Below are 24,913 nucleotides of genomic sequence, written 5' to 3'. Positions count from 1 at the left end.
TTTAGGCTTACTTCTGTTTTGATCCATGAACAGGCAAAGGAATTAATTAACAGCTTGGAAATTAACACTCTCACTCCTGTTAAATTTTCCTGAAATTGAAGTTTCACATTTTCTTGAAAATATTTTAGGTAATTCGGCTAAGTATTCACACTCAGTCAGGAATCTGGGAGTGATCTTTGACACCTCCCTTTCCATGGAGGAACAGGTTACAAGAGTAGCATGGCCAGCATTCCTCCACTTGCACCAGGTTGAGCTACTAGCACCCTACCTGGCTCCGGAATACCTAGCCATAGTTATCCATGCAATAGTCACCTCTAGAATAGATTTCTGCAACTTGCTCTATGTGGGCCGACCCATATCCCTGGTCTAGAAGCTGCAACTGGTGCAGCAGGCAGGGTTCTCACAGGAACACCTTGGAGGGCCCACATCCGGCCGTGCTCCAATGGCTGCTCTGGTTACCAGCTGAATTCCAGATCAAATGTAAGGGTTTGGTAATTATCTTCAAGGTCTGGGCCCTGAGTAGCTGAGGGACAACCTCTCTGTCTTCACCCCCCACTCCCAGAGAGCGCTACACTCTAAACATTCTAACAAGCCGGTAATCCCTGGCTGCAGGGAGGCTTGTGTAGAGCCAGGTTTTTTTCCTGTCCTGGCCCCCACCTGGTGGAATGAACTTCCAGAAGAGATCAGGGCCCTGCCAGAGCTAAAGCAATTCCACAGGGCTTGCAAAATGGAGCTCTTCCCCCAAGCTTTTATTGGCCTCAACCAAAACAACTCCACCAACCAGAATCCCCAAAGGCCCCTCACACCACCAACTGGACCCAGCAGACACATAGGTCAACTCCTGATCAGGCAACGCTAGTAGAAAGAACCAAATTACAGTTGTGCAGTTAACAGTTATAATGTTCTGCTGTTAGAAATGTTATGAGTTCATTATCATGATGTTCCATTGTATTGTACTACGAATCTTCATGGTAAGCAAACAAAAAGTGTGCTTTTTCCTGTGGACAGCCAGATGATGAAGACATGGACCAGGCAGACATGAAATAATTGAAATGAACTTTGTAAAAAGTTTCCCCTCTTCTACCTAGATGGAGTGCAGTGTGAGTCACTTATAATGAGCTTTTGAGTTAAGCATATCGTATCCTTTTGTTTAAAATACAGAGTGGTTGGTTGTTTGAAAGGATATGCTTTCTCTGGGAGAGCGATGGCGTATTGAACCACTGCTAGCATGGTTTTCTTCAGGAATGGCAAGGCTAAGGCTGTAGTCAGACATCTTGCTTAACAATGATAAGTAAAATGTACATTAATCTGGCTTGCTGCCAAGTTCCCCTCCACTTTCTCATAAGCAGAACCACAGGTAAAAGCAAACGCCAGTAACCCATATAGGTTAACTACATATTAATTTCCCACCCTACTAACCAGAATAATAAAACTCTGGTTCCCAGTCCCAATTACTGTTTGTGGGAAAACTAACTCTGTTTAGCCTGATTAACTGGAGTTCAGAGTCCAGCCATGATTCTCTATGCATGTGTGAATCTGGCAACAACAAACCAGGATTGTGTAGAATTTTTCATCAGTCACAACAGGCAAGATATCTGTATGCAGCCTAACTGGAAAAAAATAAGGCTTCTGAAAAAGGTGGTTGAAAGTGATATCGTCACACCCAAGGCAAGAGCCATTCAGAGATGGTCTGCCATTGCTTGGCTCCACACCATGGCCCTAGTATTCCCTGGTGGTCTCTTATTCAAATACTAGCCAGTGCTGGTCCTGCTTAGCTTCCAGGTCAGGGAAGCTTTTTGTGGAAAAAAGTACATGCTGTTTATTCCAGGCAATGTCATTACATGTCAACTTATTGACCGTTCCTTGCCCCAGGGAGGCTCGCCTGGTCCTGTCCCCTACCTGGTGGAATGAGCTCCTGGTAGAGCTGCGGGCCCTCGGAGAACTTTCTGCTTTCCGAAGGTCCTGCAAATCGGAGCCGTTCCCCCAGGTATATGGTTGGGACCAGTGCTAGAATCAAGTTGGGGCCCTCTCTCTGGTTGGAGTGATATCATCTGGCTCTGAACATCATACCCCAGACTGCCTCTGATAGTTATATGTTCATACCGAGCAGGGACTCACCATCTGGATACTGGATTTTAATGGGGTTTTAATGGGTTATTGTTTTATTGTATTATGTTTTATTGTACCACGATTTTGGGATTATGTAACCCGCCACGAGACAACTGGGAGTGGCGGGTTAAAAATTGAAATAATAAATAATAAACACAAAAAAATTCTACGTGTGGCAACTGTTCTCTGGTGTGAATTTCTGAATTCCTGTCAAGAATTCTGACAACTGCATCTGGAATATGATTGTCTGTGAGAAAGAATATAGGAGCAACACAATAGGAGGCATGTAATGAGGTCATCCAGAGTCAGGGGGCAGTTTACTTGCTGTCCATTAATTGCTCCGCTTCTTAAATGAAGAACCAGGGGGGAGAACATAGTCACTTTGCACAATAAAGCCATCACAAGGCAGGACTGCCTTACATCTCTGAAAGGGTATTACTGCAAATGGGGAGGGGCAGGGTACAAAGGCTGAAAAAAACACTTACCTAAGCCCACCAATCAGTGCACACTATTGATGCAAATGTCAAGTCATCCACATACAGCACGATTAAAAATGCCATCATAAAGTAATCTGTAATGATTATTGCCACTCATTTTTATTTGACTGCACAATAATGGCAGTATGTGTGCAAATGTCTACAATTGTTTTTTAAGAAGCGAGCAAATCAATCTATTCACATATTATGCTGAAAATTCAGAGCTGGAAAATTGATTACTGAAGCACTGGAAATGTACAATACTGATTTTTACAAAACAGTATTCTTTCTCATGATTTTCCACCTACACGACATTACTTTGTTAAGAGAGTAGTAATAACCGAGAAAGCATACCCATTTTACTGAATATAAGGTGCCATCTAGTGGACAACTTTGTAGAAATGAAAACAATAATACACAATAAATACAACTCGAAGTAATGACATAAAAATAAGCAAATTCAATAAATAAAAATAGACCTTAAAATAAGCAATAATACATACATGTATTTTTATGCACTACTAACTGGGATGTACACTTTTTGAATGAATGTTTACTTACAAGTAGGTACCATTTAATTCAACAATGTTTTGGCTCAAGGAAAGAACAAAATTGTACGTTACATAGCTTTAAAGCACAATACTGACTCAAATGGAATTGTTAAGTTCATCAGAGATAAAAGGTTCAATCCATACAACACTGGCAATTTCAATCAATTCCTGTTCCTGCATCAAATCCCTCCCTGTGTTATTCTTCAGGATGCTCTAATTTCCAGAGCCACCAAGAAACCCCACGGTTTCATGAAACACTGGTTGATAAAGCCTAGTCTAGAGTATAGCCATCTTAGAATCATTCAGGCCTCTCTGCTTAGAATCTTAAGAGATGGCCTGTCTTTCCAGAAAGAAGTGTATCTTATTGCATCAGCAAAAGATAATTAGAAGATTGGCTTATCGTCTCTGAAGGTCAGTTGTTTGTTATAGAACAACAAAATACTTCAGAGGCTGGCCTTAGGGAATACATAGTACCAAGGTCCAGATAAGACCCTAGACAGGGCTGCCCTGTTCTATCCGGCAAAATACCTGTTCCTCTTACCTTTGGGAGGTGAAAGAGGACTTATGAATGGCACTTTGTGTTTCTACTGCTTATAAATTGTGAACTTGCTTCTGTGAATCTCTCCACCCCTCCCATCACAGATGTGCTGTGCAATTTGACCTCTAAAATAATTGCTCCTAGGTAACAGTTTTAAATGATGGGACCACCAACTGCAGGATATCCCCCAAAAGTATGACAGCTCCAAGGAAGACTCAGGCACAGAAATTTATTTAACGCTGGAGGCAAAGCCCGTTTCACCCAGAGAAACAATGGGCACTAGGATGCTCTTCTGCACTGTGGCCTTCCGGGGGACTGGCTACATGGCAAAAGCTCCTGCCCTCCCCAGGGCTCTTGTGGCCCTGTTTCCAAACTTCAATGAACATTCCTGACCCAGAAGTTGCCAACCTCCAGGTACAGCCTGGAAATCTCCTGGAACTGGAGGTCATCTGCCGACTATAGAGATCAGCTCTCTGGGGAAAAAATGGCTGCTTAGGAGGGGGGACTCTGCAATGACAACTCATCTCCAGGCTCCTGGAGATGAAAGAGCTTGCTTGGGGGGGGGGGGTCTGTGGCACTGTGCTCCAGAGAGGTTGAAGCATTCCTCTCAGACTGCAAACTGCAAACTTCACATGATTTACTCAAGAGTAAACATCATGAGAAAGGCGGGGTTAGATGAGTCACAAATAGGGATCAAGATTGCAGGGAGAAATATCAACAACCTCAGATATGCAGATGATACCACTCTAATGGCAGAAAGTGAAGAGGAACTAAAGAGCCTGTTGATGCGGGTAAAGGAGGAGAGTGCAAAAGTTGGCTTGAAACTCAACATCAAGAAAACTAAGATCATGGCATCCGGCCCTCTCAATTCCTGGCAAATAGATGGGGAAGAAATGGAGGTAATGACAGACTTTATTTTCCTGGGCTCCAAGATCACTGCAGATGGGGACTGCAGCAAAGAAACTAAAAGACGCTTGCTCCTAGGGAGGAAAGCTATGGCAAATCTAGATAGCATCCTAAAAAGCAGAGACATCACCCTGCCAACGAAAGCGCATCTAGTCAAGGCTATGGTCTTCCCAGTTGTAATATATGGCTGTGAAAGTTGGACCATAAGGAAGGCCAAGCGTCAAAGAATTGAGGCTTTTGAACTCTGGTGCTGGAGAAGACTCTTGCGAGTCCCTTGGACTGCAAGGCGAACAAACCGGTCAGTCCTAGAGGAGATCAGCCCTGACTGCTCCTTAGAAGGCCAGATACTGAAGATGAAACTCAAATACTTTGTCCACCTCATGAGAAGAAAGGACTCCCTGGAGAAGAGCCTAATGCTGGGAGCGATTGAGGGCAAAAGAAGAAGGGGACGACAGCGAATGAGGTGGCTGGATGGAGTCACTGAGGTGGTGCAAATTTAAATGGATGGTGCAAATGAGGTGGTGCAAATTTAAATGGATTCTGGGGAATGGTAGAGGACAAGAAGGCCTGGAGGATCATTGTCTATGGGGTCACGATGGGTCGGACATGACTTTGCACCTAACAACAACAACAACAACAAAACATTCCCAAGGCAGAGGCTTAACCCAGCTGCCCTGGCTCCCAGAGGGCCAACCGGGGGGGGGGCATTTCTGGGCCTCCCATAACCCCCCGCTCCAGAAGACACACAGGGGCTGTGCCAGGAAGTAACTTGGTACACCGCTCCCCCATGTCTGTCAAGTTGAAAGAGGCCAGGAGGCCAGGCCAACTTACTGCCAGGAGGACATGCTCTGAGGCTAGCTCTTCTTCCATCTAGCAAACTTCTGAAATTGGCAGGAAGTTGGAAGTGGAGACCTTATCCGCCTTTCCTGGCTCAGAGCTCCTTCCTTATTGGAACTAAACTACCAGGGAGGACCATGTTACTATCTGGGAGTCTCACCCTATTCTGAGCATCCCATATTGAATGTGGAAGATCAGGATCTGGATTTACACTATTAGGATCATGATATTGGTCCTTGGTTGGGACCAGCTAAATTGGATTGGGGGAATACCAATTTGTACTGTCATCTTTATAACTGTTGTTTTTGTGACTAATGTTATCATGTTTTAATGGGATTGATGGGTTATGCTGTTTTTCTGTTTTATTCTATATGCTGCCCTGAGGTGACACTGTCAAGACAGGCAGGGTATAAATTTAAAAATAAAATAAAATGCCTGGCTGAGGGCCATAACTTACTCATGAGTACCCATTCCCAAAGCAGGGGCTATGACTAACTCATGAGTAAACATTTCCAGGACAGAAGCTTTCCCTGGCCACCCTGGGTCCCAGCAGGCCAGCAGGGGGGCATTTCTAAGCCTCCTGCGCCCCACCCCCAGGAGGCAGCTTGCTCCCCTCCATGTCCTCTGAGTTGAAAGAGGCCATTCCTGGCCGAGGGCCATCTCTTATTGGGGGAATATTTCTGAGGGGGGCAATTAGGTAGGGAATAAATTGTCTGCATGAAATTTGAGCTGACTGTCCCTCATTAGCAAAGTGCAATTTGAGCTGGTTGGCCCTCATTGGCAGAGTGCAATTGGAACTGATTGGCTCTCACTGGCACTCTATTATTAGCACACCCGAGGGAGGGCTAATCAACCAGGGAGTGAGTTTTGTGTATGCAATTTGACCGGATTGGCCCTCATGGGCCGAGTGCTCTCTAATGCTGACACACCCTCAGAGAGGGCCAAGCAGGTAGGGAGAGAGTTGTGAATTTGAATTTTGTTATCTTTAATTATTTTTCTAACGCTGTATCAAAGATTGAACGCTCCCATGGCTAAAGATTTTCAAATGAGGTCTTTCTCCAAATCTTTTTTCTACCAAAGGCAAAGACTAGTGGCCAAGGAGTAAAATAGTTTGTGTGGAATTGTCCTGCTGGAATGTTTAGAAGATTTATGGAGGAAAGACCTTTATGCTTCCAGGTTTTAAGCAATTTGGGATGGCAAAGAAGATTTCCCTATGCTCATTTCATGTGTGCTGCTTTTACTGCAGATTTATATGATTTATTATGCAATTTTAAAGTTAGTTATATTATTTTATTGTAATAGTCATGTAAGCCTCTGCTGGGACAAATGGTGGGATGTATACAAAATTAAATAAAGCCAATTTACCCCATACAACTTGAAGAAAAGAAACAAAAAACAAAAATAGTCTTTAAACATTTTTCTCCAGCCAGGAAATAAATATCTGATACTTCAACAGCAGCATTAGAAACTTAATATTAATAATAAACTTGACATAATGTGTTATTAGATTCTCAGAATAAATGTCTCTGTTAACCACAAATGAAAAATAATAATAGTCATGATGACAAAGGCTGGAAAGATTCAGTACAAAAATCTCTGAAAGCAAGTAGCATTTTGATATTCACCCACATGAAGTTGTGAGCAGAATACCGTTCTATTTTGTTAAACTGCATTAATGAACATTGAATATTCCTGACACATCTCAGCAGAACAACCCAAGTTAGGGTTAAAGAGAGAAGAATTCAGGCTTTTACATATCACTCTCACTCAAAAGATATGAAGGTTCATGTCCTCATTTGCACATCACATAAAGATAATATAAAGTATCAGGGCCAAACAATAAATTATGTTTTCTAACAGCTGCTGTGAGAAAATGGTATGTTAAAAATCTGCAGGGGTCTGAGTCAGGTCAGGACTGCAGTGTAGGAGGAGGAAGAACTTCTGCCTCCCCCCTGAACTATTCTCCCAAGCGGAAACACCCTCCCCCATGAGTTCCCATTTTTTATATGAGCAAAAAAGTGTGCAAGCTGCTGAGGAAAGGGAGATAGCAGTGTTAGGGGGAGGAACAGGGTGACAGACCTGTTAATGATCATTTCTAATTTGCTCACCCCAGCAGCACCAAGATAAATGGGTTGGGAGAAGGAATGGGGCAGCACAGGGAGTTCTGTTTTGGTTAGGATTGTGTATCCAAACCAAAGAAGAATCCAGGGCTATAGAGTTCACTCTGAAATTAAAGGTATGCATAAGGTCCTACCAAAGCACATATTCAGACACCACACATTTCTACAAATTTCATAGTACAATGGATTTTATAAGAGAGTGACGCATATCTCAACTATATGGCTACTCCTGTATCTCTGTAGTTTGCAACACAGGAACATTGGGAAAGTCTGGATGAAGGCGTGTGAAGAATATCAGCGCAGTGTACAGCCAGCAGTTTATGATCTTATGTTTCTGGTTTTCAACAGTGTTCAGATATAGCAATCTGAATTCACTTGAAATCACAGGTCCCATTCAGAACAGTATTCCCACTTATTTTAATGGCCTTGTACTAAATATGAGCATAAAGGTCCTTATATTCCTCTTTGGAGTGGGATGAAAATTTATTTAATTTAGGCCCAGTGCAGACAAAATCCAAAGTTGGTTTTACAACTGTAGACACATAACTGAAGACCTAGTCTAATCACCAGTTCCCTGATGTGTCATATCTTTCACCATATATTATTTTACTGCATATCTTGGTCTGTTGTTACCCACCCTGAGCCAAGAGGGAAGGGTGGGCTATAAAAATAAAATAGTATTATCATTATTATCTTTCAAACACATACACACATAAGTCAGTCCACCACGCCTTATGTTTTCAGCATATGCCTGTTAAAACTGTAACATGGGGATTATATGGGAATATCTATTTCTGTACAAATTCTTTATCATTGAGGAACTATTCACCATCCATTAACATTTAAATCACCATGTGCTAGGACTGGAAGAAGCTATTGTTGAGGCTGTTCAGGCATCCAGAGGGAAGATTTTGTAAGCTCAAGGACAATGCATTCTTTGAGGGCTGGAAAAAACCTGTAATAAAGCCCTCTGATCAGTAGCCATTTTTGTGGCTTTATTTACAAGGCTGGTGTGGGCAATAAGGAAGTTTTCTGGCAGTTGTTGGTTTACAGCTCAATCAGCATGGCATAAGGAACCAACTGTGCTCATCCACAGTAGCTGAACTGCCTGAAAATCCACAATTCATCATGCTGACTGTACAAAACCTACTGTGTTCTCAAGCAACACTGAAAGTAACTTGAAAAAATAGGTTTTTTAAAAGTTATTCGAAGCACAGCTATGCATTTAATTTTCAGATGATAAAATAGCATTCTATGTACTGGCCAGAATACTACTTAGAAACATATGAAATTGTCTTGCATCACAACAGCAATTAATTGGCCTCATCTAGCCTATAGCTGTCTATTCCAACTCTCAAGGACTCTCCAGAGTTTCAGATACAGGTCTTTCCCAGACCTGCTATCTGCCTATGAGAGGAAATGAACCTGAGATTTTCTGCAAGCAAAGCATGTGCTCAGCCACTGAACTATGAGCCCTTCATAAAGAGAACTGGATAGGTGCAGACTTAGTACAAGAGAAAATTGTGAATAATTTGCCAATATTATTGCTCAAAAGGCTTACTGCAACTGTCAATCTGGCCCATTATGCACGGCCGCCGAAACGGCGATTTCGGGTCACATGGAAAACGCGGAGGGGGAAGACGCGACGCATACCGGTTATACACGGGGCGGGGCGCAACGGCGGCAAAACCCAGAGTAACCGATTATGCACGCGCCGATCCGGGCGCCGCTTCTGGTTGCGCCCCGCTCACCCGGAAGCTGCGCTGTCTTCCGCATTTCACTGACGCGGCTTTTTCGGCGGCATGCACCGAAGCTGCAGCCGGTTGCAGCCGGCTCCGTGCGTTATCCGTGATTTTAGTCGCCGCCATTCCACCCCGAATGTGCGCTAAAACCCCCGTGCATAATGGGTCTCTAAGAGCCAGGACATCCTCATATTCTACTGCCTAATATTTTCCTGTTATAATAGTTTAGAAGAGAAGACCTGATTTTTATATCTCACTTTTCATTGCCCAAAGTTATCCCAAAATGATTTACAAACACCTTTCCCTTCCTCTCCCCAAATCAGGCACCCTGTATTGTAGGTGGGGTATAGAGAGCTCTGACAGAACTGCTCTGCAAGAACAGCTTCAATTGTGTGTACCCCAAGGTCACCCAGTTGCCAGCATTGTGCAGGAGTGGAGAATTAAGCCCAATTCTACATCCCAATTCTAGAATCTACATCTGTTAACCATGCCACCATTCATAGCATTGTTGTAATTATTTGTAATTGGCAAGAATGGTAGTGGTTGTTTTGAACTAGTAACACAGACTATGTCATGAATGTGCATGCTAAATTTCATGGTTCTCATAATTTGATATGTCTCGTCAACATTAAACACTTAAGCTTCCAAAGGATTCCACCCCTTCCGATGCCCATGAAAGAAGCACCACAGCCAGTTTTAATGCTTAATATTTTATTATTTTAATGTGTAAGATTTTAATGTAATATAGAATTGTTTTTAGTTGTTATTAATCTTGAGTTTTTATACAGCAATTTTATGTACTGTACAAGTTTGTAATCTGCCCTGGATACAGGGAAGAATATAAAGCCAAAAATAAATAAACAAACAAATCATACATTCTAAACACAAATATTAAACAACAAGATTTGCATCAGCAAGGTCAATGAAAGGTCCCACAAGTGTGCAGGCAGTAGCTGCAAATTCCATGCTCTGCAGCCTTTAATCCCTGTACCATCTCCAATCAAAATAAGCCTAAAAGAGGGGGGGACGATGACTCCATGACACATCTGAAAACCAGCTAAGATGGCTGTAATTTACTGTGGCAGAATATTATCTATGTGCCAAAAATGGCAGACGGAAACTTGGAAAACCATCTGTGCCAAGTTACATACCAGCTGCAAGAAACTGAGTTGGCTACAGAAGCTGTTACTGCAATCTCTCCATGCAGAACTACAACAATGTTTGCTGTGAAGTTTTTCATACTGATAGAAATCCCTACATATTCAATTAAAATCATATTTAATTCAAGATCTCTGTGTAAACCGTTACACGTCTCTCATAATTCCTTTTAAATTCTTTTAATAGAAGTACAAAATATTGTTACATAGAGCAACACTCCCCCCCACCCCAATCTGACATACGTAATAGTTTCCACTGAATTTATGCAAGATCCTTATTGAGAACATATAATGAATGTCAGTACCACATCAGAATCAATTCAATCAGCACACAGTCCAAGAGTATTACTCACTAACCTTGGCAGGAATTACAACAAATTGAGGAGCACCTTTTGGTCATGTGGCATCTTTAAGGACTAAAAAACGTTTTGTCGCATAAACTTTTGTAGACCAGAGCTCACTTTGTCTGTTCCATTTGATGAAGTCAGACTCAGAAACTTGTAGCTTCTTAGTTAATAGAAACCATGTAGCTGCTTAAAGAGAGTGCTTTTTCATCCTGGAATACTTTGCAATACATCCTATTTTTTTCCTTTTCAGCATCTTAGGCTTACCATTTCATCTACCAAGAGCAGATATTGAAGCCTGCAATAAAATACATCAAGGTAGAACTTTTGATTACAATTACATCTCTATATCTATTTATTACATGTGGGACAAATCTGCAGATTGGACCTATAATGGAAGCAAAGAGATTTCTATCCAAATCTGGGGGGTCACCCAAGTTTTCAGAATTAAAGCTTAAAAAATACACTGGGAGAGGGGTTTAAATCCTCCCAGTTAAAACGTTATCTACTCATGCATAATTACTTATCGTTGTGAATTTCTTGCATTCTGCAGGGAGTTGGACTAGATGACCTTGGAAGTCCTTTCCAACTCTGTAATTCTATGATTCTATTCTACTTGATGCAGCCATTGTGGCTCCTGATGATCAGATTGCTGCTGTGCCTCCCAGGAGCCTGGCTGAAGATGGAGCCAATATGGCTTCTAAGGTGAGAAGAAAGAAGGGGGGGCTGTCTGAGGGAGGGGGGAAAGAAAGAAGAAAATGAAATAGTGTAAGGGAGGAGTGAAAGACTAGGGAGAATGACGGAACAGACTGAGAAAAGGTGGGGTAAAAGGGGGACACTGTGGTCTGGGGATAAGAGCAGGAAGAGATTGGCATACAAGGGGTAGGGAGAGAAAGGGGTGTGGAGAAGGAAAGGGAAAGGAAGTAAATGTGGAGGAATACCCCCTAAGAAGAGGCTCTTGTAGCGCAGGGTGGTAAGGCAGCCGACATGCTGGTTGAAGCTCTGGCCATGAGACTGGGAGTTCGAACCCAGCAGCCAGCTCAAGGATGACTCAGCCTTCCATCCTTCCAAGGTCAGTAAAATGAGTACCCAGCTTGCTGGGGGGTAAAACGGTAATGACTGGGGAAGGGAATGGTAAACCACCCTGTACTGAGTCTCCCAAGAAAACGCTAGAGGGCATCACCCCAAGGGTCAGACATGTCTTGGTGCTTGCACAGGGGATACATTTACCTTTACCCCCTAAGACCATTTATGCACTGGGAACTTCACTACCCTGGCTCCCATGTAGGAGCACAAATCTGGGGTGGATGAGGCACACTGGGCCAAATGCTCCTCCGTGTGGGTGCAGGAAGAGGTAGGGCGACCTGCCATGACTAAAACTCCAACCTGTAGCCTGGCATGAAACCTCCAGTGCATAAATGGTCTAACTGGATTTTTCTAGCTGCTTCCACTCTAATAGCAAAGTCTGCCAAATATAAGAATACTTAAATCTGGTCACTAGAATCAGCCATGCAAGATCATTAGGTGATGTTGTGCCAGTCACAGACTTTCAGCCTAACCAGAGTGGTTGTGAGGATAAGGAGGAGAAGAGATAACATAAGCCGCTTTGGTCCTCAGTGTGGAGAAAGTTGATGTATAAATGATGTAAACAAATAATAAATACAGAATATGGGAGACAGATAAATGGTATGTGGGTGAAGGGCTAAGAAGAAGAAAATAAGAGAAAGGCAAAGGAAAAGAAAGGATATGGGGATCACTAGGAGAGGGACAGAGAGGAAATAGTGTGGGAGGTACAGGGGAAAGTGAGCCCCCCATACATAGTTGAGCATATATGGGAAAGTGAACCCCCACATAAATCGTTGAGGATTCCATACCGTGCTATTGAGCCATAGTATTCTTGAGACTTCGGGGGGGGGGGGGGGGAGAAGGAAAGTTAAGACACATGGGCAGATAAATGTTGGTTGGCTATTCAGTGGAAAGGAAGCAGGAAAAGACGTGAGGCTATGGGGGCTTTTAAGAAAAGGAAAGAAGAAACAGTGAAGGAGGGGCAATGAGATGCCTCCCACAAGTATTTTAATTTAGCTTCTCAACAGCCTATATAAACAATGCATTAATGCTTTCTTTTAATGACTCCAAGTATTAAAGGGCCTCGCAAATAGAATTTTGTCTTTATTCAGAATCCATCTGTCAGCTGACAACCATCACTTCTGTAGCTCTTCTAGGTATACAAAATTCTTCATAATTATTTATCCTCTGGAACAGTACTAAATTTGCTGAATTTCAAACCACCCCAAAAGTGTTCATTCTGGGCAGATTTCTTAACTTAGATTACCAGTGGTCCAACTATGGCCAAGGAGGCCTTCAACAAATTATCTCCTCTCCAAAGTCTCCAGATAAACCAGTATCTGTCAAACTTGCTTACCCCTGCTCCAAAAAGGCAGTAACTTGGTATGTCAGCTACATATAAAATGAATTTCTCAGTTATGTGAAGGAAGAACCACTATCAAAGATATTTTCAGTCAAAACCAGGATATCAAATCACATATTACTAATTTTACATTAGCAAATGATGGTTAACTCTTAGTTTATTTATTCCAATGGGAAGACAGAAGATTTTAACAGTTAAGAATTTTGGACAGCACAATTAACAAAAAGAACATAGCCAGAAACCATTCACAGAAACTGCTACTACAAATACCAATGATACCAAGTATAAATAACTGATGTCTTTCAATTTGTTGAGCAACTTACATAAACCACCCATTAGCAGGTCACAAAAACACCGATGAGGCGATAATCAGCAGGCCTTGATCTGTTGCTGTCTAGAGGAATCTAGTCAGGTAAATATAACAGGAACCCTCAATGCCCTGTACATTGTGATCTAGAATATTTAAAGTTCAAGGTTCTAGAACACTTTCCTACTTGTTAAGAAAATAAAACAGCTGCTCTGCTGTTGTTTTTAAAAGCCACATATTCCAGTGGTGTTAGCTACAATTTGTTATCCAATTTGTATAAAAGTAGCAAAGCACACAGGTTTCCTTCTAGAAATCTAACTTTGCTAAAATAATCCCCTTTACACACAAGAACCAGCTATTCTGTTTCTCTTAATAGTCTGAAGTAACGTACAATAAATCAATGCCCCTTTTATGATCCTGAGACACAACTGGAAAGATCAATTTCTATGACTATATTTTATTAATAAATCTTTGAGACAGTTCTGAAAATGCCTAAGAAGAAATCTTTGTTCTTATTACTGACGCTCCTAATTTATACCTACCAACAAATACTTTTCTTCAATTTAGAAAGTGATTCTCTAATGTGAATTCAGAGATGGGCATGAAATATATTGTAGTTGGGTGTTGCTCCCAGACATACCTCTCCATAGATCTAGGCATAGATACCTATGCTAAAAGGAACAATACAGATGAAGTTAAAAAAATAGAAAGAAGAATCAATAAACATTTGTCATACTATGGGCAGATGAAGAAATATTCTGCCTTAAAAGCCCCTTTCCATGGAATTATTTCAGTTGTAGAAATACAGAAAATGTATTAATGCAATATAATTATCACTACATTTTTGGAGGGTTTTTTTTTACAATTTTTGAAGAGTAAAAGAAGTTCCTCTTTATAGATTATCTGAATTTCTTGGAAGCAAAAGTTCAGCTTTTCCTCTGACGCTAAGGTAAAAAAATGCATTAATTGTATAAGCTATCATCTTTTAAACTTTTATTTTACGTTCCTTAAATGTCAAATTGCTCAGGGTCACTCAGCAATGATGAACTTGAACTGAACGTGGAAAAGCAAGGACATAAGCCTGACTACCAAATGTAGATTAGTTAGATCTATCATACCTCCAACAGCCACTAATGGCTATGGAAGTGGGACAATGAAAAAATCAGACAAGAGAAGAATCGATTCTTTCGAACTCTGTTGTTGGAGAAGGCTTCTGCAGATTCCATGGACAGCAAAAGTCACAAACAAGGAAATACTACAGCACATAAAGTCTGATTTATCACTGGTAGGCAAAATCATGTAACAGTCCACTTACTTTGACTGTGCCTTATGATCCAACTCAATGGACAAAGCAGTTATACTAGGATTGGTCAGTGAAAAAAGGAAACCAGGCTGACAAAGGGAACAGTAGTTTGACGCAATTGGGGTGGACACCGGATAGATCATTACACGGCTGAGGGAGGTGGTGCAGGATTGGGGATCATGGTGGCAGCTGTGCCATGGGATTGCTAAGAGTCAGACATGACTGAATGGCTGAAAACAACAACTAAACCCAATAACAACATTTTGTATAAGAACCCCCAAATACAAAAAAATGAAATCCTGGGGACCTAACCATAAAATCACCTGGATTTCTCCATCGATACAGATTAATATAATAGGATGGGCCCCTATACAATCTCTTAGATTTCATCTGCATGAGCAGTTTCACTCGGGAGAATTTTTACATAGGAATGTTTCCACATATAGAGGCAGCCACAGCCAGGCTGGGAATGTGGTGGGGAAGAGGCTGGGAAACCAAACCATTCAGGAAGGGCATTTGTGCAAGTACATCTGTTTGAAGCAAAAACAAACTGCTAAAAAAAACTGATGACATCACATTACTGACAACATTCTTTTCTTATTTGGTGGGATGAATGAAATCTGAATTCCACTCTTCCCTTCTTATTTCCCACAACAGAAGGGTACTGGAGACCTCTAGTGGTCATACACTGTAAGCACATAAACCTCCTTTCACAGGACTTGCAGTGTCACAGGACTTGCAGCCTGCAGCTACTATCTGCATAACACGTAAAATGGTGATTTGTATTTATTGAGCAACTCTGATGTCCAGAGATGCTTTTTATAAAGACAATATCAAAATTCCTCTTTATAAATTCAGTTTACATGATAGTGCTATGTAACTGTAACAACTTATGATTACAGAATATGGGCCTGTGTGTGTGTTTTCCCCAAACCAGCAATGAACCAACACATGTGATATTTGTGATGTGATATTACACATATCAAGCTTGCAAATAGGCTTTTTTCCCCCTAAGCAATGAGAACAAAGCAGCAGAGGAAATCTATGAAATATGTTGCTGCCTCCATACAATTAACTATATTCTCAGTTGCTACTTATTTGAAATCGAAGCTCTTTACATACATAAACTCCAGGATTTACTTAGTATCTACTAATTGAGATATTTGGGGGGAAATAATTTGCTTGCATATTCTGAGGAAACTGTACAGCTCTCAGTAGAAAGAAATTAATACAGGTTACAATAATTTCTTGTTTAAACATATCAATACACACTACAAAGCTGTGAATTACAGGTAGCTCAATGTGGGGGTCACGACCCCTTGAGGGTCGTTCGGCCCTTTCCCGGGGGTTGCAATGGTGGCCCCAGCAGCAGTATGGCACTGGCCTCCTCTGTGCCACTTCAGAGGTGGCACGGAGGAGGCCAGCGTCATGGCAGGAGGCCAGCGTCATGGCAAGCAGGAATAGTGGCACGTGCTCTATGTGCATGTACACCCATGCACGTACCACTGCCCCTGCTATAGGGTTCGCGGAACCAAGGTGGTTGAAAACCACTGCTCTATGCCCTGTTGTTGGCCCTCCAGAGGACCTGGTTGTTCATGATATGAGACAGGATGCTGTACTAGACAGACCACAGATCTGATCCAGCAAGCCTCTTATGTTCTTATGATGATGCTGGCAAGAAGGCAGATAAGCATCTGGGACTGAAGGTGGGGAAGATGGGAAAGGTTACTGCATTCTGCCACTGCATTAGTCATTAGTCATGGAAAGGCAGTGATACTGAAAGCCTGAGCTCCCCACTGTCACATTAACTAGACAGGTGAAAGCACCACATTTAGACAGACGTGGTGGTGGGTTGGACACCCCCCCACACCAAATGGAGGAGGGGAATATATCTATATATTGCAACAGATGTGACATGTACATATCTAAAACTGTTACTTTTCTATTCAAAATTAGTAAGAGAAAGAATTTTATTTCATGTTATCCATATCAGTTCATACACACATGCACTGTTAATACCCGATGCAATAGCTATTTTGTACCTGAATACTGACATTTTCAGGCAATTGAGACAAATCATGGGATTAAACATCCAGATGTTAACACCTGGTTGTGGAGTATCAGCCATTTCGAAACCATCAGTTTTTGACAACAGCTTTCATGAAACACAGGAAAGTGAATTCAGAGGTATTCAAAAGAATGGGGGGGGGGGAGTAAGAAACTGCACATAGTAGGAACAAGACTTGGTGCCTACAGTTTGTGAAAGGCTATCTAGTCTAACAGTGTTGCATGACTGGCATACCAGTAATATTGGTAGCACAAATAATAATCTCCCATTTTTTCACATACCAATTTTAATGCTCACAAAATACTGCTGGACAAGCAACCCAATCCGTGAAGTGTTTAGTTGCAGACATTTTCAGTATTTTTATACTGAAGAGGGATTTGTCCAATAGATATGGAGCTTTTCGGTACATGAAAAGAAATGACTGTGTTCATCATAGAAAGAAATTACTGTCTTTCTTCAGCTGAAATTGCTATCTCTGTGGCACAAACTATCATACTTGTGGTTCAATGCTGTTTATTATATTTATACCCTACTATTATTCTGAAAAAAAATCATTTTATCTTATAACAACTAAGAATATCAGTGATTTTCATAGCCAAACAGATTTAAACCAGAATTTTCCAGGGTTTGACCAAACTCAAATCACAAGCCACTACATACTACTGAAAGGTAGAAATAATTCCAAAAGAAAAACAAGGCAGATTTCCACTTACCTGTAACTGTTGTTCATTGACATCTTCTGTGTAGACATTACATTGGGACTCTCTTGCACAGGCCAGCCATTGACATTTGTTTTCTAGCTTAAAAACTCAAAACTGGACATCCCACCACTCTTAGAGCTGGCACATGGGTGAGTTTTCCTGCTGAATGTGCTATGTGCTCTGACAGTGGGTGCCCCTTTCTTCAATTCCTGCTAAGTTGCCACAAGCTCCCATACATAACAGTTACATCCTGATATTTAAACATTCTAGATTAATTAAGCAATGAATTTTTCTTTCTTTCTTTTTTTTGGTATAAAAAGCCAGTGGGAGTATACAGCAAGGCAGAAGGGAGGTAATGTGTGTCTGCACAGAAGATGTTGATAAACAACAGGTACAGGTAAGTGCCATTCTGCTTTCATCTTATGTCTTAGTATGCAGCTTCACATTGGGACCATATGTAAGCTGTACACCTGAGGAGGTGGGATGAGCCTCTCACCAGAACAAAGCCTTCAACACCATCTTCCCAACATCCACTTCCATTTTTGCCTACAGGTCTAGAGTATAATGTCTCACAAATGTGTCTTCTGTTGACCATAAAATCATATAGTTGGAAGAGGCCATGCTGGACTACATGGCCTGTATGGCCCCCTTCCAACTCTATGATTCTATAATTCTATTATTCTTCTATAATTCTATGACCAGGCTGAATTCTTGCCAATGTCAAGGAGTCAAACTCACCAGTGAAATGAGGCTGATGAACCTTGTGCTTGAGTCAAGTGGGCCTTCTCGCCCTATAGCAACAGCAAATTACAGCTACCACATATCTGGCTATGGACTGGGCAGATGTTGCCTTCTTAGGACATACAAAACAAATAAATTATCTTTATGAAAGAAATTTGGTTCTTTACAAATAATACAGGAGAGCCTTCTTAACCTCTAAAGTGCACAGCATTTCCTCCGCTTGAAAAGTAGGAGTGGGGAAGAAAACATTCAGCAACACAATTTCTTGTGACAAATGGAACTTAGACACTACCTCAGGAAGGAAGTATAAACTAATCATTTAATATTTTAAGAAATGGTCAGTCCACTTTGTGCCACTAATTCACCAACCCTCATAGCTAAGGTAATGGCCACTAAAAAAAAATGCCACCTTCTAGAAAGTAGCACTAAGGAACAAGAAGCTAAAAATACAAAGGGAGTTTTCATCAGTGTAAAGGTAAAGGTAAAGGTATCCCCTGTGCAAGCACCGAGTCATGTCTGACTCTTGGGGTGACGCCCTCTAGCGTTTTCTTGGCAGACTCAATACGGGGTGGTTTGCCAGTGCCTTCCCCAGTCATTACCGTTTACCCCCCAGCAAGCTGGGTACTCATTCTACCGACCTCGGAAGGATGGAAGGCTGAGTCAACCTTGAGCCGGCTGCTGGGATTGAACTCCCAACCTTATGGGCAAAGCTGTCAGACGGCTGCCTTACCACTCTGCGCCACAAGAGGCTCATCAGTGTAGCCAACATTAATGATTAGGACCACTGTGGGACATCTGAGGGGCAGGAGGGAAAACATTCAACAGCCCTTTTAAGAAGCGCATAAGTGACAACTTATGCACAAAAACAATAGTTCCTTGATTTTCTTTATGAAAAGCGGCAATGGCTGCCAAATGCATTTTCACTATAGACATTGCTAGACCTGAATATACTAATGATAATGGTAATCAACAGGTAAATAGGCTTTCCCCTCTAGCAGAAACTCAGGATTCAAAATTGATCCATTTTCTATAATAGGAATATCTAATTGATGATTTTTGAGACTGCAGCAGAATTTCCAGGACTCATGGAGAAAAAGTATCCTAAGGCTGAATCTTCCACACTGTTAAATGAAGCCTTGATACCTCATGGTGCAGCAGGGACCTGTATGTTAGCAGAACTGGCATGGGGGAGGGGGGAAGTATGTAGACCCCTCCTGTCAAATGTAGCAGCTCTGCTGGGACCAGAAGGGAGTAACCAGGATGCCATCTATATGGTCTGCTAATATCTTACATATTATCATAATCATTATCATCATTATTATTAATTCTATTTGTATGACTGCTACTCTCAGAGAACCGGCTCACATAGGTTTACAATATTTCAGATACAAATCAATACATTAAAACCATTAAAATTTCCCATTAAAATTCCATTAAAATGATGGCAATATAATAAATAAACTATCTGGGGAACCAGGCCAGTCTAATACTGGCCTCTGTCACCAGGGTGAGGGGCTCGATCTTAGCCCCCAGGCCACCACCCACCCTCAGACAAACACCTGGCAGAAGAGCTCTGTTTTGCAGGCCCTACAGGGAGCTCATTCCACCAGGTAGGGGCCAGGACCAAAAAGGCCCTGGTTGAGGCCAGGCATGCCTCCTGGGGACCTGGGATCATCAGCAGATTCTTACCTGCAAAGTAAAGTGCTCTGCAGAGGGCATAAGGAGGGAGGTAGTCCCTCAAGTATGCAGGACCCATACTCTTGAAGGGTTGGGTTTTAATGTTTTAAACTATGTGGGTTTATTCTTTTACCTGTGTAACCCACTGTGAGACAACCCTCGATAGCGGTGGATAATAAATCCTAACAACATCTCGAAAAACTATGGCTGAAGCCATGATGATGATGACGATGACGATGATATCCGTTCAGTTGTGTCCAACCCTCGGCGATTCTATAGGAAAGTCTTCGCCATTGGTTCATGCTTCTTTAAATCATGCTTCTTTAAATTGGTTCACGGTCATCCCTGTATCGGTCGCCAGCAGATCCTTTGGCGACCATGTTTCCTTTTGCCGCTGACCATGCCGAGCATTAATGATTTTTCTAGAGTTTGATTGCATGATGTGTCCAAATTAAGTGAGCTTTAGCCGTAATATCTTCCCTTCTAATGACATAGTTGGCTTGCTCCTTTCTAAAACTATCTTGTTGGTAACTTTGGCTGTCCATAGTATTCGCAGCATTCGTCTCCATCACCATAATTCGAAGGCATCTATTCTCCTCCTGTCTTCCTTCTTCAAGATCCAGCTTTTGCATTATGCTGATGCCATAGATCTGGCCAATATATCTACAAAGGGCTTTCCAGCACTGCTTTCTTGTTTCAGAAGGTCAATAGCTCTGACTGGATTAGCTTTTCCATGCTCTTTGATTCTTCTAGGAGCTGACCTAAATATTTATGAAGATTCTCCCACATAATCGTTTGGTAATTGGTAATATGGAAGTTCAAGGCTGACGAGGAATAAAAATTTCCATCTAAAGTGTCAAGCTTCTGGCTCTCCCTGTCTGTCAGGAATACATGTTGACCCAGCTGGTGACATGCCAGCATGTCTTGTATGATAATCAAACAAGGTGGTATTCCCCTGAAGGGTCCTGTTCTTAAAAAAACTGTGGGTGATGTTGATCATCAAGTATGGGGATCATCAAGTATGAGGGCTGCTGCTGCTGCTGACATAAAGGCTGATAGGATAGAGGAGCTCTCAGTTCCACTGGCCTAGATTGCCAGACTGTTGTGTCAGACTGTTTCTTGCAAAGAAACCTGAACCCAAAGCTAAATGAGGCAACACACAGATATCACCCTGGTCCAGATCTGGAACCTTGGACTGTGTGGTCCAGAATGATTTACTCAGTAACTCAGATGTATATCTATTGTTGTTGTTGTTGTTGTTGTTAGATTTATTTCCCCCACTCCCCGTAGGCTCATAGCGGGTAACAGTAGTCTTCATCCCATTAAAATACCAATTAAAAGACTTTAAAAACAATCCCAGCATGGTGGAAAAAACGCTCTTATTCCCACCCCCTGCTATCAGAGCGGCAGGGAAGAATGGGGAGAAGATGTAGTCTGCTAGTCCCAAGGGGGGGGGTGTTAGCTCCCATTCGCTGACCCCAGCCTCAATCAAAAGCCTGGTGGAAAAGCTCCATCTTGCAGGCCCTGGGAAAAGCTGGTAAATCCCGCAGGGCCCGCAGCTCACCTGGGAGCTCATTCCACCAGTAGGAGCCAAGACCAAAAAGGCCCTGGCCATGGTCGAGGCCAGGCGTGCTTCCCTAGGGCCAGGAACTATGCTTTGTTTTCTTGTGGTTATTTTGTAGATGGCTCTGAGTAAGATATGGTTCTCATGGAAGGCCCTGGAGAAGAGGAATGAGGCTGTGCTCCTTCTATCTCTGGTGCAACCAAAGCTTCCAAACATTAAGGAAGAAAAGAGAAACTCGGTTTTCTCAGAAATGAAAAACAAAAGGAACAACATCCTTGAAAAAGGAACTGAGGGGTGGGAGTGCCCACCATCAAAGCAAGTGATGCATTTGGTGGGAAAACCCACAAAAGTGCCAGTTTGGAAAGGGGCACGGCATTCATGACCAGACTGTGCAAATGCTGTTCCAATATGGGGTTGCGCAGGAAGTCTGAAGATGAATGTATGTTTTTCCACAGAAGTATTCCTACACTGGTAACAAGGAAATCCTAGTCCGATTTTGTAAATCAACAAGAGATTGTGGGGGTGCTAGGTAGCTCAATTATTAAATTCCCCACATATCTTACCCCAAGAAATTCCCTGTTAGCCCGCATACAGCTTCATTTAAGCAACTTAAATTCTATCCTCAGACACTGGCTTGCAAACATTAGCAATATCTCTTTGAATTACTTTTCCATCTTCCAAAAATAAACTGGTTATCTTGGCTTCCAAAAATGTACAGCAACTTTATTTGCATTAACAAAATGATTTAATGCACTCTCTGACATATTGACCATTTACTGTGTGTAAACACAATTTTGCTATTTGGTAATAATAAGAATGGAAGACTTTTTAACAATATGTTAGAACCTCATTTATCCAAATAAAGTAGGGAAAGGTGGGGAAGTAAGCTCAGGATGTATTGTACAAAGCATTAATCTAATCAGAGGTCTGAATAAACAGGTGGTATTTATTTGTACAGGAGTTTTCTTAACAATTAGCTACAAGGAAGGCAGACAATAAAGTTGATGATCATTTCTTTTTGAATCAACAAAACTGATATTATAGAAGACTTTCTCTATTCCGCAGTGAGTTGCTTCATGATATATTCAACTGCAAGTTGATCAGGAAAAAACAACATTAATTTTAAGGGCATTTTCCTAGCATTGAAAATATTACTTTTTCCAAAGTATGAGACGATAAGTAGTATGTTTATTTATCATACTTCTATACCGCAATGTTGCAATGCATAAACCATTGGAGAGGGGCAGAGCTTTCAGACTGCAGAGCTTTCAGACTGCATGTCTGCTGCCTTACCACTCTGCACCACAAGAGGCTCTAGAGCCTCTTGTGGCGCAGAATGGTAAGGCAGCCATCTGAAAGCTTTGCCCATGAGGCTGGGGGTTCAATCCCAGCAGCCGGCTCAAGGTTGACTCAGCCTTCCATCCTTCCGAGATCGGTAAAATGAGTACCCAGCTTGCTGGGGGGTAAACGGTAATGACTGGGGAAAGCACTGGCAAATCACCCCATATTGAGTCTGCCATAAAAACGCTAGAGAGCGTCACCCCAAGGGTCAGACATGACTCAGTGCTTGCACAGGGGATACTTTTACCTTTACCTAGTCTCCCAAAAATGTGTAAAATAAAATATTCTTGGGTTGATTCATGTACTGAATTGAAAGTATCACAAAGACTGATCCTATCCACATTTACTCAAAAGCAGGTTCCATAGAATTCAATACATCAAAATTCCAAGTAAGGGAGAGGTTTTCAGCCTAAATCGTCAAAACAGCAAGGGAGTATTGCCAAGCAGGGATGGACACAAACAGGTTCATAAGCCAAAATTCAGCACAAACCTAGTCCAGTTCAAAGTTCCTGAAATGATGTTCAGTGAAGTGCCTTCCTTGAACAGTTTGGCTGTTCAGGCCATTTAAACCTAGCAGCTAAGCAAGATAGATTTGTCCATCAGCTGTTAGGCTTAAATGGATGAGATCCATTAAATCTATCAGTTGATTTGAAGAAGGGGGAAGCAAAACAGAAAGGTTAAATATCTGCTAGTTATTCCACCTGACCTGGCATTTTCCTGCAGATGAAGGACCAGTAAGTGATTCCCCTTCTGCATTGGGCCATTTTGTCTGCCTCCTGGAAGTGCTCAGCTCAAAGCAAGACCTGCCTGTGGGCCACAGCACAATCCCCACGAAGCATCACAACAGGTGAATTATGGTGCTCCAATAGGCACCAGCGCTTTGCACCAGCGCTCCTTGGCCCAGGGTGGGTAGAAAGAAGATCCTTTCCCAGCACTACCACCATAGAAAGCCCCCTCCCTGCCTGGGTCATTCAGAGACGTGGCACCTGGACAAGTGCACAGAACAGTCCAGAGCAGAGAGCTAGCGAGTCCCTGGTGGGAGAAAGCCACCTAATGGCCGGGGAAGGGCAGGGGGGGGGCTGAGCCTGCTGGGGTGGTTTCGAGCAGCTACTAGGCCAGGAACATATGGGTGCCAGTGCAGTGGCCAGAGCTGGCAAGCAATGCAGCCACTTGGAGCCAGCAGCCTTGATCCTCTCCTGCCAAGCCCAGCCACTATGGGAGGGGGAAATGCTACATCTAGGGATGGCTGCTGGTGACTAACTGTTGCTGCTGAAGCTGCTGCTGCAGGCAGGAGTTCCAGCCACTTAATTCTATGCTGAGCCTTCAGGTGACTCCAGGACCCTTCCTCTCACCATGAGGCTTTGCACACCACTGCCACTGCCTTTGCACAGCTGCTACATCACAGAAAGAGAGGAGCCAGCCAGCTCCATATAGGCACTGTGCTCTAATCCACTGCAGTGTTGTCCGCCTTGCTTCTTTGTTCACATAGTGGACTGGGGATACCTTGAGTGCTGAGATGAGACTGCTCCCCTCTCCCAACCAAGCCCCCTACTTCTACAGAGTGCCCAAGGTGGCTAGAGAGGCCATCCTCTGTGTCAAATCTTGTCCCAAACTGCAGCCTCCCCTCATCCTGCATGCTCTTAACCAGATATCTCACCTGCTGTTACCCTGCATACAAAGCACGCTAAGCAGGGCAAACCTCCAAGGTACAGCACAGGCTTGAGTGCAGGGAAAGCAGAATGTGAGCCATTTAACCCTTCCTAGGTAATCCCCCCTTTTTCCTGGGAGAAAACGTGGCCGTGTGGCAGTATTTTTGGCTTGGATCAGGAGCTACCCCAAGCCAGAACTCATGCCCATCCTATTGCCAAGAGTCAAACTACCCCAAATTATGTATGGGTGCTATTCTACACCTATTACTGGCAGCAGCAAAGAAAGGAGCAAAATCCTACAGTTAAAAGCAGAAAGTCTAAATACAGATTTCTTTTTTACCTGATAATTAGATT

At 42.5% G+C, this 24,913-nt stretch overlaps 1 protein-coding gene across 5 annotated transcripts in view; it reads right to left on the bottom strand.

The window, feature by feature from the left end:
* Positions 1–24,913, bottom strand: part of BBX (BBX high mobility group box domain containing) — a 130,996-nt gene that overhangs the window by 62,191 nt on the left and 43,892 nt on the right. The window contains exon 1 of one of the 5 annotated variants that reach the window (XM_077342152.1): positions 13,532–13,629. The exons of 3 other annotated variants lie outside the window; for them this stretch is intronic. Coding sequence is in view for 1 of the 2 variants with exons in the window: in XM_077342150.1 (XP_077198265.1) it covers positions 11,048–11,050 (3 nt within the window). In the remaining variant the exon portion in view is untranslated. Of the gene's footprint in view, positions 1–11,047; positions 11,066–13,531; positions 13,630–24,913 lie in introns of those variants that run through there. One more of the 5 variants, XM_077342150.1, reaches the window with a different exon arrangement.

This window comes from Paroedura picta, chromosome 6, assembly GCF_049243985.1.
Source record: "Paroedura picta isolate Pp20150507F chromosome 6, Ppicta_v3.0, whole genome shotgun sequence".
Taxonomy (NCBI): domain Eukaryota; kingdom Metazoa; phylum Chordata; class Lepidosauria; order Squamata; family Gekkonidae; genus Paroedura; species Paroedura picta.
This window is presented reverse-complemented; position numbering and strand designations above follow the sequence as displayed.